General features: G+C 60.7%; 2 protein-coding genes across 5 annotated transcripts in view; both read right to left on the bottom strand.

Annotated features, from left to right (window-relative positions):
* Positions 1-131: 131 nt before the first annotated feature.
* Positions 132-10399, bottom strand: FAAP100 (FA core complex associated protein 100). 3 transcript variants are annotated; one of them, XM_067715133.1, is made up of 10 exons: positions 10153-10399; positions 9838-9956; positions 8023-8984; positions 6668-6824; positions 5352-6124; positions 5122-5258; positions 3754-3870; positions 1663-1749; positions 1106-1243; positions 132-802 (listed from the first exon to the last, which is right to left on the bottom strand). In XM_067715133.1, exons 1-9 carry the CDS (start codon positions 10315-10317, stop codon positions 1112-1114), a joined length of 2649 nt encoding a protein of 882 aa, XP_067571234.1. In that variant the 5' UTR covers positions 10318-10399; the 3' UTR covers positions 132-802; positions 1106-1111. The 3 variants fall into 3 exon arrangements, with proteins under 3 accessions (XP_067571234.1, XP_067571233.1, XP_067571235.1); XM_067715132.1 differs by having other exon boundaries at positions 132-799; XM_067715134.1 differs by lacking the exons at positions 9838-9956; positions 10153-10399 and adding an exon at positions 9441-9559 and having other exon boundaries at positions 132-799.
* A 2798-nt stretch (positions 10400-13197) lies between these two features.
* NPLOC4 (NPL4 homolog, ubiquitin recognition factor) overlaps positions 13198-16951 on the bottom strand; it is a 55538-nt gene continuing 51784 nt past the window's right edge. For both annotated transcript variants that reach the window (XM_067715136.1, XM_067715135.1), the window contains one exon: positions 13198-15522. In XM_067715136.1, the coding sequence (XP_067571237.1) occupies positions 15365-15522 (158 nt within the window). In that variant the 3' untranslated portion in view covers positions 13198-15364. The remainder of the gene's footprint in view (positions 15523-16951) is intronic.

Genomic DNA, 16951 nt, shown 5'->3' with positions numbered 1-16951 from the left:
AGGCGCATCTGGGCCGTGCAGTGGCCACCAGACTTGTTGGGGGCTTGGAGCTGGGGGTGTGTCCAGGAATCCAGGTCAAACCTGCCACCAGACTGAAGGGGGAGAGCTAAAAAACAGCCAAGGCCAAGGCAGAGCACCAGAAAGTGTCACTTCTTGAGGCGGGTGCCTCACAGGCCCTGCACACACAGCAGGAAAGCACCAGCAGGAAAGCACCGCGTGAAGTCTGGGGGAGAGACACCCCCCCCAAAGCACCGGAGCCACGCTGGGGCTGCTGTCTGCCCCCAGGGACCCTTGGAAACAATGCACAGTGCTGGGCGCTGGGTGTGGCCCCGGCCAGAGGCACCAAGTTGTTGTTTTGGCCACAGGGCACCTGCAGGAACACCCCCTCCCCCACAGTCATTGTGCTTTGGTCACAGGGAGCACCTCCCACCGGTAACCCCAGCGGCTGCAGAGAAGCGGGGCCAAGGCACCCAGAGCGAGGCGGCCGGACAGGTGTGGACAGTGCTGGACAACAGGTCTGTGGGTGGGCGGGTGGTGCTGCCAAGAGGGGCAGCCCTGGGCTCTGGGCACCACGGTGGGAATGCGACAACCACCAAAACACACCCGCCCGAGGCTCAACCCAGAAGCCCTGTCTCTGCGGCCTCTGCAGGCCGCTAGAGCAACGACGCTCCTGCTCTGGAGTCTGGACCCCATGGCCGGGGCCCTGCTTCCGAGTGGAGGGATGTCCATGATCCAGCCCCGACGTTCTGGGTGGGAGGCGGCCCAGCGGTGTCGAGGCTGAGCGCAGAGGCCGTGGCAGCTGCTGGAGGAAAGGAAGCAGTGATGCGGGAGGACGAGCAGGCCCCTGCCCAGCGGGGTCACAGACCACCTCGCTACCCTGACACACCTGCTAAACGAGCTGCCTCTTCTGAGCACACCCCCCCCGGGGGTGCCAGGTGGCTATCCGGGGGGCCAGCTGCACTCACCCCAGACCTTCCCCAGCTGTAACCAGGCCCACAGTGCCGCCCAGGTCAGGAGCCAGGTTTTCTCCATAAAACCATGAAGGTACTGTGAGTTGTTAGAGGGGCCGGAAGCAGGGACAGAGCCGGGGCAGGGTGGGGTTTACCTGGCATCACAGCAGGAGGAGGCTGGGGCTGCGGAGCTGCCTGTACACCTGCAGGAGCCTCTGGGCGGTGGCACAGGAGCTGGCTTCGTCCTCCGTGCACAGCCGGTCCCGCAGGGTCTGCACCTCCCGCAGCAGCGTCTACAGGAAGGAATGGGCGGCAACAGCTAGGGCCCCACCTTCCCACTGGGCACGTCAGCGGGTCCCTCTGGGGGACACCCACCATGCGCAGATCCTACTCGGACTGTGGTAGGTGGTCCAGGAAAAACACTCATCTGTGGCCTTAACGTGATGACCCCTCGGGACAGGAGGCGTGGCTGGGCTGAGGGAAGACCATGTCCCCAGGGGACAGGCGTGTCCTAGCCAATGTGGGACAGGTTGGAGGAGTGGCCATGCCCACTCTGTCCCCACCTCACCCCTGCAGCAGGAGCCCAGACCCGACTCGGCTGTGAGGACTGGGAGCCCCTGCCAAGCTGGGCAACACCCCAGTGCCTGTGCGTGTCCCCAGAGGAGCCCAGGCTGGGGGAAGGTTCCGGGCGTGGATCCCTGAAGGACCTCACCTCATGGTTGGCCTGGATCTGGTGGAGATACTGCAGGCGGAGGTCAGGCGGGCTGGAGCCCCGGGCAGCCTGCTCCATGACCAGCCTCTGGGGGGACACAAGGGGCACACGGCTGGAGAGGGTGCTTCTCCCGTGTGTCCCAACGTAGCGCCCGGGGCTCCTGGCACCTGTCCTCCAGCCCGCAGAGCCAGGTGGCCCTTCTCCCTCCCCGAACCATCCATCAGGCCTCCCTGCCTCGCCCCCAGTTAACCTTCACCTCGGGCGGCAGGGCATGCTAGCCCCACCCTGACGATCATTTACTTGGAAGTAACTTTCTTCTCGGCCCTTTCCCCTCACTACCCACCTCCTACCGCCACCCCTTCCCCATCCTTGGCCTCAGGCCTTGGCACCGCTGTTCCTATCTTGGCCCATGAAAGAGCTGCTTCACGTCCTGCTTTCTGGAGGCAGTCTGGCCGGCTCTCAGGGCTGAACCCAAGCTTGCAGACTGACCCAGGAAGCAAGGCTCCCGCTGGCCTCCAGGGCAGAGCACTGAGAAGAGACCCCGACACCCCAAGGGGCAGCAGGAGATGCTGCCAGTGGCAGAAGCTGCACACCTGACAAGGCCCCCCAGATTCCAAGCGGCCAGGTGAATGAACGCCAGTTGTCACGAGAACACTCCCATTCCACAAGCATAGTGTCAGCAGACGGAGGACAGAGGTCTGCAGCCCACAAGAAGATTCCCATCAAGGGAGTGTCCCCAGCGTTCCACTGGGGGCTGAAGCATGCCTCCCAAATTCACACTTGGAAGCCCCAGCTCCCAGCACCCCTGGTGATTGTGTTTGGAGAGAGGGTCTCCACAGATAATCAAGTTAAAACGAGGTCACGTGGGTTGGCTTTACTCCCATAGGACTGGTGTCCTTCTAAGAAAAGATCAGGACACGGATATGCAGAGGGATGACCATATGAGGACATAGGGAGGAGTCGGCCATCCACGCGCCCAGAAGAGAGGCCTCAGAAGGAACCACCCTGCGGACACCTGGATCCCTGTCTCCAAAGTGAACGCACTGTGTCCCATCTGCGGCACTTTGTTCCCGCAGCCCCAGGACACTAACTCCCCTTCTTGCTGGAAGTCTGGTCGGTATGCTCCTCTCCCGGCTTCTCACTAACTGTCCACCTCTCAACTGCCGCGCTCAGCGGGTCTGGAGACAGCCCTGCTTGTTTCAGGCCCGCAAGAGCAACACGGGGCGCCCCCTGGGGGAGAGAAATGCAGGCGTGGGAGCTCTGCTCTAGGGACAGGGGACTCCTGAGCCCGGGAGTGAAGCCATGGATGTGCCACAGCAGGGCCGTCACAGTAGTGCCTGAGGGGGACCTCTGGTCATGGCTTGGCCCCCAGGCTCGCCTGGGTGCATTGGTAGGTCTAGAACAGCAGCCTCGGATCCCTGGCGGAGCTTGGACTGCAGGTTCTCCGACTCTTGGGGTCTGGGGTGGGGCCTGGGGACGTGCACCAAGTTCCCAGGTGAGGCTGACACAAAGTCCATGTTTAAGGAAAAGCGTGGGAATCAGTTGATAACTGCCACCTCGGACCCCTCTGCGCAGCCGAGGGTGCACACACTCTGAACAGGCAGGAGATGGGCCACCTGACCCTGTGCCCAGCCTGCCAAGGGCACTAGCTGACAGCTTCCCTCCGGAACACAAAGACCTCCCCTCAGATCCTGGGGTTGAAGCCCCAGCAGCCGCGCATGGCAGTGAAGCAGCAGGAAGGGCCCCTGGGGCTGTGTGTATGGGAGGGGCTGGCGGCCAACTCCCGCTTTCTTGGCGAAGACGTGGAGGCCCAGACGAGCAGACACCTGGTCCCAGGGCCCGAGCATGGCTTCTCCATGCGAGTGTAGAAGAAATCTCATGCTGGTCTCCAGTGGACTGTCTCCCTTTACCACGTGTGCTCACAGGCCACTAGGAGCTACTGCCAGGAGGGTGAGCAGCAAGTCCCCCACCCACCTCCCAACCGCCCACAGCTTACCTGCAACCCCAGGCAGGAAGCCACAGACCACCAGGGTCCTGTGTCCCCACCACCCCACAGAGACTTCCCAAACAAGCCCATGATGACCGACAGACCTGCAAACGCCCGACGATGGCGTGGTGTGCCCTGCACATGTTGGCCAGAGAGGAGCTCTCCACCTGGATCTCCATGGCCTGGATGGGCCCTGCTGGGCACAGGTCGGTCACAGCCACCTGCAACACACAAGGAACGTCACTGGCCGTCCACAGCCCTGACCTGCCCGAGGGCAGCGTGGCCGGCGGGAGTGTCCAAGCTGGCAGGGGCATGTGAAGCCTGGGCTCGCGCTCTACATCCCACTGTGGGCAAAGCTCAGGGGGCTCCCGGGGCTGATCTCCACACTCAACGTGAATTTTCACCTGAAGAACCAGCTAGCCAAGCAACAGCAAAGCTGCTCCTTTGGAATATCTGTCCAGGAAGACCCCTCTTCCCTCGGCATCCAGATCCGTGGCACTCACTCAGTGCCTGCTGTGGCTGCACTGCCACGGACAGCCCACGCCCGGACCCACCATGGCCCACACTGTGCATCCTGAGGCACTAGACAGCAGGGTCAGGGTTGCAGGTGTGAGAACAGGGAGGGGGCTGGGCAAGTGAGGTCAGCCCAGTGCCCTCCAGCCAAACATGAGATCTGGCGAAGATGGGCGAGAGCCAGGACACAAGGCAAGACCCCAGGGGCCTAGGGACCTTAGGAAGGACTCTGTCTCCGGCAGCTCTTCCTTCTGGAATCGTAGGACGCACTGGGGCACCCACCCCTCTCCGCCACCTGCAGAACCACCACCAGGCCCCAGGGACACCCGACCTTGACACTGCCTAATCGTGGCCTGACCTGAAAAGGCTGTCTAGTGGGCAGCCTCCAACCACCATCCTCAGCAAGGTGTGCCCGGCCACACGGGATGCTCCGCCAGAGCTTCCAACACAGTAGCACAAGGGTCTGCTGGACATGACCCCGAAGCTGCCAGGAGGGTCTCGGGAAGGAAGGTTTGTGCGAGGAATGGGGCTAGAGGACTGAGCTCCACCTTGGTGTCTCAGCGGCCCCTGCACATGGGGCGTCTGTGATGGGGCCCGGCACCCTGGTGGTCTAGGGGTTTAGTGGCCTGGAGTCTGGAGTCGCTCGTGCTGCCCCTGGGGGTACAAGTGAGCGACCCGCTCGGGCTGGCTGTGAACTCCAGCAGTACGCAGGGCAGAGGCCACGCGTGGAGAGCGCTGGACAGGGCGGTACTCATGGAGACCTGGCTGGGAGCCGACGCTGCCCCTGGCCCCACGAAGGCCACCCCATCACAGCCCGCCTCTCGAACTCGGATGTGTCGGAATCCTCTGGAGGGTGGGCCCCAGAATCTGATTCCTCTCGAGCAACCCAGGGACCCTACTCAGAACTGCTGATGTCGAGGCCGATTTCCCCACAGGCAGGACAGCTGACCCCTGCTTGCCTCGCGGATGATGAGGTGGACATCAGTGCCATCTGGGGCCACTCCCTGGACGGAGGACAGTGCTTGGGCCCTCACGATGTCCGCGATGGCATTCTCGGCAAGGAGCCACTGCAGGGTGGCAGAACACAGGGACACGCCTGGAGGAGAGAGGTGCGGCTGTGAGGCCGATCAGATCCTGGGAGAGGGAGGAAGGGTCCCAGGCCTCAGCGAAGCCAGCTGGTGCCACCAACCTGCGTGATCGTCCCCTAGGGCGGCCCTGAGCAACTCTGCCGACACCTTGACGGTGGCCACTGACGGGGGCAGGTACTTGGCCCGCAGGGACGCTGGTCCTGCGGGCTGGCTGACTGGCCCGCAGCAAGTTTCCAGGAAGGTGTGGATGGGGTCTCTGGCAGGGGTGAGTGGGCCCAGGGCCTGCGTGTGGGGTGCAGCCAGGCCGGGGAAGCGCAGACCCTGCAGCATGTCCACCGTGTGCTCGCTCAGGGGCAGGCACACGCCGTCCTGCTCAGGCAGGACGTCAGGGGTGCATTCATTCGAAGAGGGGTCCTTGAAAGGGTCCGTGAGGGCAAGGGCCCCACCCACGACCTCCCTGAGGCTGTAGAAGAGTGCGCAGGACACGGTCACGGGCAGGTCAAGCGCACCGTCCTCTCCCGGGCCCAGAGGCAGCGTCACCTCACGCTGACCGCCAGGGCCGAGCTGGTCCACGGGGATGGTGTAGGTGATGGCCGAGACAGCCGAGTCCAGGTCCAAGGCCCGGGAGCTGCGGCGCACCTGGATGCACAGGGCCCAGCCCCGGTCCAGGCTGAAGCCGCTGCTGTTCTCCAGCAGGCAGGTAGCTGTCAGCACGTCCTGCAGCTGCAGGCGGCTCCAGGAGGTGCTGATGGTGCAGGAGATGGGCCTGGGACCCTCCCGGCTCGACAGCAGGGCGCAGCTCACGTTCATGGCTTCGTTGAGGCAGGTCAGGGCCTTGTCCCGCTGGTCAACCGCCTTCTTCAGAGAAGACACTCTGGAAACAGACATGGCTACTGAGGGAGGGCCCAGACCTCGTTCTTCCTCGAGCGTCAGGTGAAGAGCCCCCACCTCAGGGGCTCCTGTCCTGCCCACGCAATCGTCTGACCCAACCTCCTTCTCCAGCAGCAGAGGATGGAGCTGGGGCAGCCTGTACTTGGCAGCCTGGCCTCGCCCACCGGGCTCACGGAGACTTCCCCCCACCCCCTTCAGGGCCACTGAGCCAGGGGTGCCCACGGTGGGGCTGGCCACCCCCACCGGGCTCCCCAATGTGTTCCAAGTTGGCTCCTTTGCTCCTCTGCGGTGCCACAGTGACATCCCAGAGGATGGCAGGCACGCTAGAAATGACCCTAAAACACAGGGGCTTGGCACCCACAGCTGGCCTTTAGTGCCGCCTTTGGCCAGGCAACACAACGTCTGGGGCTATTGCGGGGGTCAGAGGCAAAGTATCAGGCCTGTCCCAGACCAGTGTCACCACCCAGGACACCGCCTTCCGTGGACACCATGCCAGCCTCTGCCCGAGTCTCAGCCCACTGGTCACCTCTCAGAGACAGTGCCAATTCCAGACAGCAACTCCTTAATTTTTTGGCCAGCATTCGCCGAGGTCACTCTGGTGGGGTGAGGCGTCTCAGAGTGCGGGTCCAGGCTGCAGGTCATCAGCCGGCCTTTGGCAGACAGGGCCAGGAGCTCAGCACCCCCTGCAGGCGGACACACATGGGGCCTGGTCAACGGGCAGGGAGAGGCATGCTGCTGGGAACATGCAGCAGTTCCCAGGACTCAGATAAGTGTTGGCAGAACGCCTGTGCTCAGGTGAGGAAAAGAGGGTTCTGGAGACATCCCCGAAGAGCCTGGGGTGTGTACTGGGCTGGGCATATGCTGTGAAGGGCCCTCCCTGGGACTGGGTGTCAGCACAGCAGAGGTGTCATCTTATACATGGACAGGACTAAAAGGGACCAGACAAGGGCCATCAAATCAGCTGGGTGCATCCCCCCTTCAACAGCCCTCCCAACCCCTAGCAAAGCTGCTCTGAGATTTCCTAAGAGAAGGAGGTGCTACACAGGCCCCAGGCCTCCTCCACTGGCCAGTCGGCTCTCACTGGGGCCTTTCTGGAAGCCTGCCGCCTCTCCTCGACATCTTTCTGTCTCCTTTCCCACTCCTGGCCTACCAGGGAGCTCCCCGGGAAACAGGCTCCATCTCCTGTGACCTGCTGGTTCTCCAAGTCCAGTACCACTAGGCCCTGAGACCCACCCAGAGGTGTGGCTCCCCCATTCCCTGCCACATGTGTCTCTCTTTCCCTGTGGGAAAGACAGCAGTCTTTTCACTTCAAAAGCATTTCTTTCGTATCAAGTATGGTCCACGGTAGGCCTTACAATGCATTCTTAGGCTATCTTATAGGGGAATATGCGCTAGGGGGAGGGGGGCTCTTATATCTCCCCCTTAACATTGGGCAAACATGGCTGAAACCCCCTCCGGTTCTGTCTGGGGAGAACACACACATCAGAGCTTGGCGATGCCCCCTGCCTTTGGTGCAGGGTGGACTCGTTGGAGGCCACATGGTAAGGAAGTGTGAAAAAAACCCATAAAGGTTTGACCTAAACCAATTTGAATTTCCATTGCACTACTGGCCATGGGAAGATGCTCTTGCCCAGGGTCACTCAGGTGTAGACCCTACCCAGGCAGAGTAGCACAGCCCCCGCCCCTAAACCCACACAGGACCCCAAGACAAGAAGCATCAACCATGAGGCTATGCCAGGGGAGGGTAGGCCTGCCCGGGCAGTTTTATGGAGAACAGGAATGAGGCAGGGAGAGGAGAACGGACAGTTCACAGGGAGGAGACATCAAAGAGGCTCCACCCACCCCATGGCTTTGGTTTTTGCTTTCAGCCGTGGCTCGTACCTTCAGGCGCCCTAGATGACACAGAGAGGGTGATGACGCTGCAGACACTCAAGCTGGCTGGACACAGCAGAGAGGGCAGGCCTCCTGGGGCCCCGTCACGCTGCGTGAGGTCCCAGGGGGAGACCTCCTGAGCCAGGTCCACTACACAGAGGTCCGAGGGGGTGCTGTGGTACACACGGCCGCCCCTGCCGCAGGCCGCACAGAGCACAGGCCCCGGGAGGCTGTACTCCCGCAGCTCTGGCACCAGATGCCCTGCCTCGTCCCAGCTGGCCTTGATGGCCAGTGTCCGGCCATGGTGACCAAGTGCCACCAGGCAGTCACAGTACACGTCCTCCACATCCTCGGACAGCGGCTCTGTCCTCAAGGCTCCAATGAAGATGACAGGCTCTTCCAGGTGATGGAGGATCTTGACAAGGGCCTTCGGATCACCAGGGGCAGACCTAGAGGTGACCAGGGTCTTGAGGACCACACAGCAGAGCTGGCCATCGGGGAGACCGCAGAGGATCACGGGCGACTCCAGGAGGGAGGCATCGGTTCCAAAGAGTAGCCCAAAGAGGGCCCCCTCCAGCGTGACGCCCCCAGAGCCCCACGGGTGGCCATGTGGGGCCCTGGAGCCTGGTGGTGACGCACAGCACAGCACTGGGAGGAAGCGGGGGGCTGTGGGCTCCCCCAGGCTCCCAGCTGGGGGGGTGCAGGTGGACAACTCCACCTCGCCAATCTGGCCTCCGGGCCTAGGGTCCTCCCCTGGACACGGACACTCAAACAGCTGCACCTTCCACTGGGTGGGGCCCTGTGCCAGGGTGATGAGCACGTCATCGAGCACGGTGAAGGCATGCAGTGTGGCACTGGGGAGCACACAGGTGTCTGGGTGCACGGGGATCACAGGGACAGGGAGCTCATCGACCTGCCCATCCTCACTGTCCTGGTCGTCCCTGTCATCCTTGTCATCCCGGCTCACAGACCTTTGAGAACACAGGCAAATGTCAGTTACAGTGCTCACAAGCTCCCTTCGTGACAGCCTACCACTGACATGATGGGCCTGGGGTCTGTACAAGGAGCGATCTCAGTGACTTATAGCCACCAGGGAGCAGCTGGCGTGCCACAGTGCCTCCCACCTGCTCCACGGACTGCTTTGCTCCCCACCAGTCGCCCAGGGACACGTGCATAATAGGATGTACCAAGCCTTCCAGAAATGGGGTTTGGACAGAAAATTCTCATCAGTGCAGAACTGTCAGACCCCCAAGGCCTCAGCCGTGAATCACACCTGCTACCTTTTTATTTTCTAAACCAGTAGTGAATAGGTGCCCGAGTCTAGGCTCTAGGCTCTGCACTGGTACTGAGGGGTGGCGGAGGCGGGGGGGGGGGGGGGGAATGGTGAAACTCCTTTAACCACTGACTCAGGGTTCACAGAGACCCACCTCATAGGTGTGTCATGCCAGACCCACCAAGGCCCATCAAAGCCAAAGGGGCAGCATCCTGCTCCGGCTGCAGACTCAGCCGCTTGAACCCCGTTTACTAAGAATTCTCTGTGAGCAGGAGCCTGTTAGAGAAGGCAGGTGCTGAGGACAGGGGCCCCCAAGACTTCAGAGCTGGCCCTGAGCCCACCATCCCCACCTTGGAGACCTGGTGAGTGCTCATTCTGAACCCAGTCCAGGGGTAAAAGGACCGTATAGGTCACAGGGGCAGTGTTTGAGGAGAGCAGGGAAGTACCAGTCAGAGACAGCGAGAAGCCCATCTGAGGCCATGTTCGCCTCAACCCCGGAGAGGCAAGTGTGGACCCGCCCAAAGCAGTGCCGTCCAGCGACCATGCCTCACCTGCTCGCCTGGTCCAAAGACAAGCAGTAGATGCCACTCCGGGCGCACAGAACGTAGAGCGCCCTGCGAAGGGCCAGGAGCTCCAGGTGCCACACCTTACCGGGAAACTTGTACACGGCCTGGACGTCCGGGGAGAACGCAGAGTCAGGCCGGGCGCGTGGGGCCCAGAAGAGGCGGAGTACAAACTCCTCAAATACGCCGGGCCTTCGGTGGATTCCCGCCCGGCCCCGCCCCCTCCAGGGCTCAGGAACCCCGCTCCACTCCGCCCCGCCCTCTCCCCCGGTCCCTGGCCCCTCCCCGGCAGGGGGTGCTCACGATCAGCAGCCGCCCCTCCCGGTCGTAGACATAGACCAGCTCGCTCCCGGTGGACAGGAAGACCTCCGCCCCGTGGCACAGCACGCGAGGCTTGCCCACCGCCAGGCCTCCGAGCGGGCAGCAGAAGCCCGCCAGGTATTCGACCCGCGGCGCGAGGCCGGCCATCGTGGGGTCGCCAGGGAGCCCGGCCACCGGAGGGGTCTCGAGCTCGCAGCGCCGATGCCAGGGGCGGGACGGGGCGCGGCGCTTTACGGCCGCCCAGGTCGCAGCGCGGCCTCCGCCGTACAGCGGCGTGGCGGGGGCGGGGCCGGATCCGGGGGCGGGGCGGCTGCGCGTCAGGTGTTGGGGTCCCCGCGGGAACCCAGGCCCCTGGGTCGAAGGCCACGCCGTTGAGGTAAAGCTAGTGGACACAGAACGGTTTGGCAAAGGGCCAACGTGTTTAAAGCCAAACACGGGAAGCCCAAGGGCGTTGGTCTCTCCGCTCGTCCGTCCTCCCCCGGGGCTCCATTGGACCCGCCCGAAGTCGCGCTTCCCTCGTGCGCCCGAGGGCCGGCCGGGCCGGCTCCGGGACCCGGGCCAGTACACTGACTTCCCCAGGGCGGCGGCCCGTCAGAACGCGTCTCCTCCGAGCGGACGGTGCGCTCCTAAAGTGACCTTCTAGCGTTCTGGGGGGCGGCTAGATCTGCGAATTCTAGGAGGGGGCGGGCAGTGTCAGGTCTTGCCACTTCCACAGCCGGGGGCTGGGGGGAGGGACCCTCGGTCTAGGATGAGTCTCCTCCTTCTGAGCTGCTGAGACACACCCACGCCTACCCCGTCCCCAGGACACTGCTGCGTCTGAGCTTAACATGGACAGAAGTGTCCCTTCTTTCATGGCTGAACGAACTGTCTGTGGGTGTGTTGGTCTGAACGGACAGTGGGGAAAAAGGGTAAGCCAGAGGAATTCTGGGTTGAGGGCAGAAGACCATGAAGAAAATGACTGGCTGGACCTTGGTAAGGGGGGCAGCTCACCATCAGTCAGCGTGGAGGGTCAGGGTGAAGACAGGGCAAGACACCTCTCCTTCCCAACCCTGTCCTCCAAGGCTCTGGGGAGAGGTGCCTATCAAAGGGGCCAAGAGTTCTCCGAATGAGACAGACCCAGAGCGACCCTGAAAGGTGCCTGCAGACAGGTCAATCACACCCCTCTCCTTTAAGAAGCCAATGGGAGAGGCTCCAAGGTCAAACACTCATGAATGAAAGAGGCATCTGGAGGGGTGTGGCCAGACAGGGCAAGTTGAAGGAGCCCAGCTGCCAAGTGTTTTCTGGGCTTGAGTTAAGCTGACCGCACCAAGGCTGGTGTACCTGCCAAAACAAAGAACCAGTAGCAAAAGTTCTAATTCCCCTTGTTGAGGTTGGTGCTCAACCCCCAGGGCAGTGGACCTCTACTGTTCCAGTGTTTCTGGGTTGGACCCAGCATCAATAATGGCATTTGCAGTCTGTCATTTGCCCTCTCAAGACCAGCTCCCATGTGGCTTTTGGAACTAGAAGTGAGGACATGGTCCTTTCAAGAGAAACACCACTCTGAATCCCACCTCCACCCCCACCCCCCCCAACCTGAGTGCACAAGTGTTCTTGGCTGGTCTTCTGACCACCAATCCTTGTGGCCACATGCTCACACCAATTCCCAACCTGGCCCTCCCAGACTATTTCCAAGGGAAACCAAGGGAACTACACCAGGATTGTCCTAGAGAAAATGACCGCATGGGGAAGTGCGTCTGGGAGGTGGGCTAAGCTGGCCAGGCCTCACCTCCCAGGTTCAGCCCTGACTGGCCAGGCACTGTAAAGTTGGTCATTCCTCCCTCCCACTCCCTTCTGCTCAGGGGGGCTAGCAGGCTCCTGGCCCCAAGTCCAGGCAAGACCCACACTCTGTGATACAAGGATTTATGACCATCAGCAGTCTATCTAAACAGCGAGGGGGCCCTGAACGCTGATCCCCCCAGAGGTTACAGAGCAAAGGGCTTAGCCAGCTCAGGGGTGATGTGGAGTGAGGGGCCCCTCATGTGGGTGTACATGGAAGGCCTGTGGCAGGAGGCCTGTGAGACAGCAGAGCGTGCTGTGGACAGTCAGTGGTCTCTATGCCACACGTGGGGGCTACATCTTCCCAAGGACAAACTACCACCAGACAGCATTAGGGGTGGGGAGGGACAGGACACAGCATGTGCAGGGAAGCTGCAGGCTGTGCCAGGCACTTCTAGGCAGCACAGCCTGCCAACATGTTGAACATGCCAGGAAAGGGGGTGGCAGGACCCTGAGTTCTATTTCCAAGCAGTACACTCCACTTGCTTGATTTCAGGGGGAGGGATGACGTTCCAGAACCTCATCACTTCACAGAACCAACAAGGCCAGCAGCCTGAGCCACAGAGAGAGCAGGACACTGCTGGTAAAAGTAGGCAAGCTCAGGGACAGGACTGGAGCCAGGTGCTGAGGGCCCACCCGCCCCAGTCCAGAAGCTAGGCTGGGCCTGCCTCTCCCCAGGGCCCCTTGGACATCAGTGGGCAGTGTTTCTTACATACTTGTTCAGGAGCAGTGAGCCAGTGGCCAAAGGACAGAATGGGTTGTAAGGTGCGTGTGAAGGCTGGTAACTGAACATCAGGGGGAGCGCCCCCTGGCTGTCACTCGACAAGTGTCCCCTCCAGGCCTTGCTCCCCTTCCATCTGTGCAAGCCTGGGGGATTCTGGGCACTATCCTTCACCTGCTGCCTGGCGGAGTGCACCTCACCCACCACGAAGAGGCCAGGAGCAGCCACATGGCTGACAGGCAGAAAAGGTGCAGAAAAGGCATGGAGGGAGGCCAGGCTCTGCTCCTCCAGTGGACATTACACTGGGAGCACAGGGCCAAGGAGCCTGGGCAGGAGGAGTGGGTCTCTACCCTTCAATACCCTAAACATGTCAGCAGAGAACAGTGATGTGTGGAGGGGAAAGTCATCAAGTCGCCTGACAAGGTAGGCAAGTCAAGGCTCGGGGCAGGGAGAGGCCTTGGGGCCCAGGAAGGACAAACAGGGCGCTGGCGGTCACTTCAGGTGCTTTTATTGGTTCAACTGCAGGGCTGGAGTCCAGGCAACGCTACTACAAACCCAACCGACACACACCTGCAAGCCCCAAGTGGGAGCACCGGGAGCAGACTGGTTGGTGGAGGCCGGGCACCTGGGACCCCTCGCTGAGCTGTGGTGCCTGGTGGCATGAGAGGGTGTGTCCACACAAGGGCAGGAAGGATGAAAGTGGAGCTGGGGGCCCCTCCCCTATGCAAGAGGAGATGGGTAAGCTGCCTGGGCCCAAGCCTGTTGGCAGGTACCCCCACTCCTTATGTTGACCCCCGACTCTCTTTGGACAAAATAAAGTGCATTACTGAACAGAGTGACTCAAAACCAGAAGCAGAGAAATCACAACACTTTTTCTTTAGCTAAAAGGAAACGAACTATGCAGATGCCAGAACTTCAGGGTGAGTAGGACACTGGTCAAAGAGAAAAGGAAATTAGCTCGGTAGATAAAGACCAGAGCAAGTACAGGAGGAACGGTGGGGGCCGCGAGGTCTGAGGTCAGCGCCCTCCTGCTCCCCCTGCAGACTCACATCTGATCAAAGGAGCAGATGACTTGGGCCAGATGGTCCTTCCAGCTTGCTGGCAGGTGGCCACAGATGAACTGGGGAAACAGGGGGCTCTGCACCTCCTGCCCCCCAGAACAGATCCGCTGTAGCCAGACCCAACCCCACTGGCCACTTGGTGTCCCATGCCAGGTGGACCTGGAGTGCCAGGCACAGCCCTTGCCACAGGTGAACACATGCCCAAGTGCTCTCTGTTCACAGGCCAAGGGTGAGGGAGGGTCACACAGGCTTGCCTCCTGCCCTAAGACAGAGACATGAAGTCCCCAAGCAGCCTGTGTCTGGGTCAGCCTCTCCCATGGGTGGGTGCAGTGCAGCTCAGAGATACGGCTCTTGTTAAGGCAAAGAGGCATCAGGATGTCCACGGCTCCCAGGGAAAGGCCAGACTGGAGCCCAACCACAGAGGAAACGCAGGGACCCCAAAGCACATGCAAAGTCTGACCACAACCTTTGTCCTGGAATAGCCTGGACCCATACCTCAGCACGGTACCTACTTTCCAACGTCCCCACAGCAGCCCCACAGCTGCTGTACTGTGGCCTGGCCTGTACCGGGGCCACATCACCGTGCCAGAGGCCAGGGCCTGGGCAGGACAACAGGAAGGAATGGTGTGTGGGGTGAAGGGAACCAGAGCTTCCAGCTCTGCCTGGGCCACCCAGCTCACCCCATGCAGGCCTGGTCAGCAGTGCTGGCCCCCCGGAGAGGCTGCCTGCTCAGTGGGAGCCAGCACTAGCTTCCTGCTCGGACTACCTGGGTCTGCACCTGTCCCAGCCGTGTGGCTTGGCAGGAAAGTCTCAGGCACTGAGGTTCATTTGTGAGGAGACCTGACTGTGGGTCCCCTGTCCACCCACCCAGCCTGCAAACACCTCCAGGGACTCACTGAAGGAGAGACGAAGGTGGAAATTAGTCTCTCTCCTTTTATGCAGTTTTTATCTTAAAAAAAAATAAATAAAAGTCTTCTTCGCAGGAATTACTGGTAACTGTTATTACAACCAAAGCAGACTTTAAGGTCCCCCCTGGACGCTGGGTGAGAGCAGGAAAGGGCGGGCAGCAGATTCACCTGCAGACCAAGCGGACAGAAGACCAGCGAGCCCGTGGCCACGCACTTCCACCACACGATGGCTACTGGAAGGGGAAGAGGTGGCCCTCACAGGCAGGGTCTGCCCCAGAGCAACGGGGTACAGAGGTCACCAAGAGCTCCCAACCAAAAACATGGGAACCAAAAGCATCCAAAGGAAGGAAAAAGGAAAGCTGGATGGTGCCAGCAAGCCCTCCCACCCCTCAATTCCAGGTGATGATTTAGAGGCACCTAGTCCTTCTACCACAGTAGGAGCTGCTGCAGGGCATCCGGATGAGGCCATACGGTGCCTCCACCAAGAGACTGGTTCCAGCCCAAGAGCACCAGCCTGGCTCCCTCCCTCCAGGGAAGCCTGGTGCTGAGAAGCTTCATGGGTCAGAGACCCCCAGGGCAGCCGCCCCCGCCTCGCCTTCAGGGCTGCCTGCGGTGGGGCATGGTTGCAACAATCCTGGCTTCAGAGAGGGCTAGGGTGGGCCCAGTCCGGGCAGCAGGGCCCGGGAGCCCTAGGTCCTGGGGAGGCTGCACATCTCGCAGTGGCCGGTGCCTGGCTGGTTCATGAAGGTGCAGTGCTGACAAGCCCACATGGCGGCCGAGGTGGTGTGTGCAGAGCCCCCGACGGCTCCGTACTCGTGGAGGCCTGGAAGCTGCACACCGACTGTGCCTGTGGGGCAGGAAGAGAAGCAGTGTTCATCATTTCTGCACTGGGAAGCTGTCCCACCCCATCTGAGGGCTCTGCACAGCTGCTTATCAGGGTAGGAGTGGACTCTAAAAGCAACTGCTGCAGGCGTGGACAGATGCGGCTTGAGAGCCCCTACTGTGGGTCCCCTGCTCAAACACAGAACACCGATAAGTAAAGCTGCTGTCTGCAGAGCGGAAAGCTGTCAGCTGTGGCCACTCATGCACCTGCCCAGCCTCCTTGCTTGCTATGTCAGTGGTTCCTTCCTTCTCACTGCTGAGCAGTAGAGCTCAGTGTGAACACCATCCCTAGTTATCTATCCCCCTCCTGATAGACAGTTGAGTCACTGCCAAGTTTGAGCCCTGCCATGAATATTCTTTTTTTTTTTTGCAGTACGCGGGCCTCTCACTGCTATGGCCTCTCCCGTTGCGGAGCACAGGCTCCAGACGCGCAGGCCCAGCGGCCACGGCCCGTGGGCCCAGCTGCTCTGTGGCACGTGGGATCCTACCGGACTGGGGCACGAACCCACGTCCCCCGCATCGGCAGGCCCACTGCGAATATTCTTAAAACAAATCTTGGTGTGGATCTGTGTTTGCATGTCTCTTGGGTAGCAGTGGGCTCGCTGGGTCATCCTCACTGGGCGTGCGAGAGCTCCAGCTGCTGTGGGAGCTCGTGAGCACGCGATGCGGCCAGTGTTTGCATCTCAGCCACCCTCAAGACGTGTAATGGTACCTCGTTTAATTTTCATTCTTCTGATGACTGATGGTGACCATCACTGTAATTCTTTTTATGGAACATCTTCTGTGGAATATCTTCTCCCAGTCTGTTCCTTGCCTTTTCAAGTTTTTTTTTTTTTTGCGGTATGCAGGCCTCTCACTGTTGTGGCCTCTCCCGTTGCGGAGCACAGGCTCCGGATGCGCAGGCTCAGCGGCCATGGCTCACGGGCCCAGCCACTCCGCGGCATGTGGGATCTTCCCGGACCGGGGCATGAACCCGTGTCCCCTGCATCGGCAGGCGGACTCTCAACCACTGCGCCACCGGGGAAGCCCGCCTTTTCAAGTTTTTGACAGCGTCTCTCGATAAGCCTAAGTGTTTCATTCTGATAAAGTCCAACTGACCAATCTTTTCTTTTTTAAAATAAATTTATTTATTTATGGCTGCACTGGGTCTTTGTTGCTGCCTTTTCAAGTTTTTGACAGCGTCTCTCGATAAGCCTAAGTGTTTCATTCTGATAAAGTCCAACTGACCAATCTTTTCTTTTTTAAAATAAATTTATTTATTTATGGCTGCACTGGGTCTTTGTTGCTGCGCACAGGCTTTCTCTAGTTGCGGCGAGCGGGGACTACTCTTCGTTGCGGTGTGTGGGCTTCTCACAGGGGTGGCTTCTCTTGTTGCAGAGCATGGGCTCTAGGCA

This window comes from Pseudorca crassidens, chromosome 19, assembly GCF_039906515.1.
Source record: "Pseudorca crassidens isolate mPseCra1 chromosome 19, mPseCra1.hap1, whole genome shotgun sequence".
Taxonomy (NCBI): Eukaryota; Metazoa; Chordata; class Mammalia; order Artiodactyla; family Delphinidae; genus Pseudorca; species Pseudorca crassidens.
The sequence above is the reverse complement of the archived record's forward strand: the minus strand, read 5'-3'. Positions and strand labels throughout refer to the sequence as shown.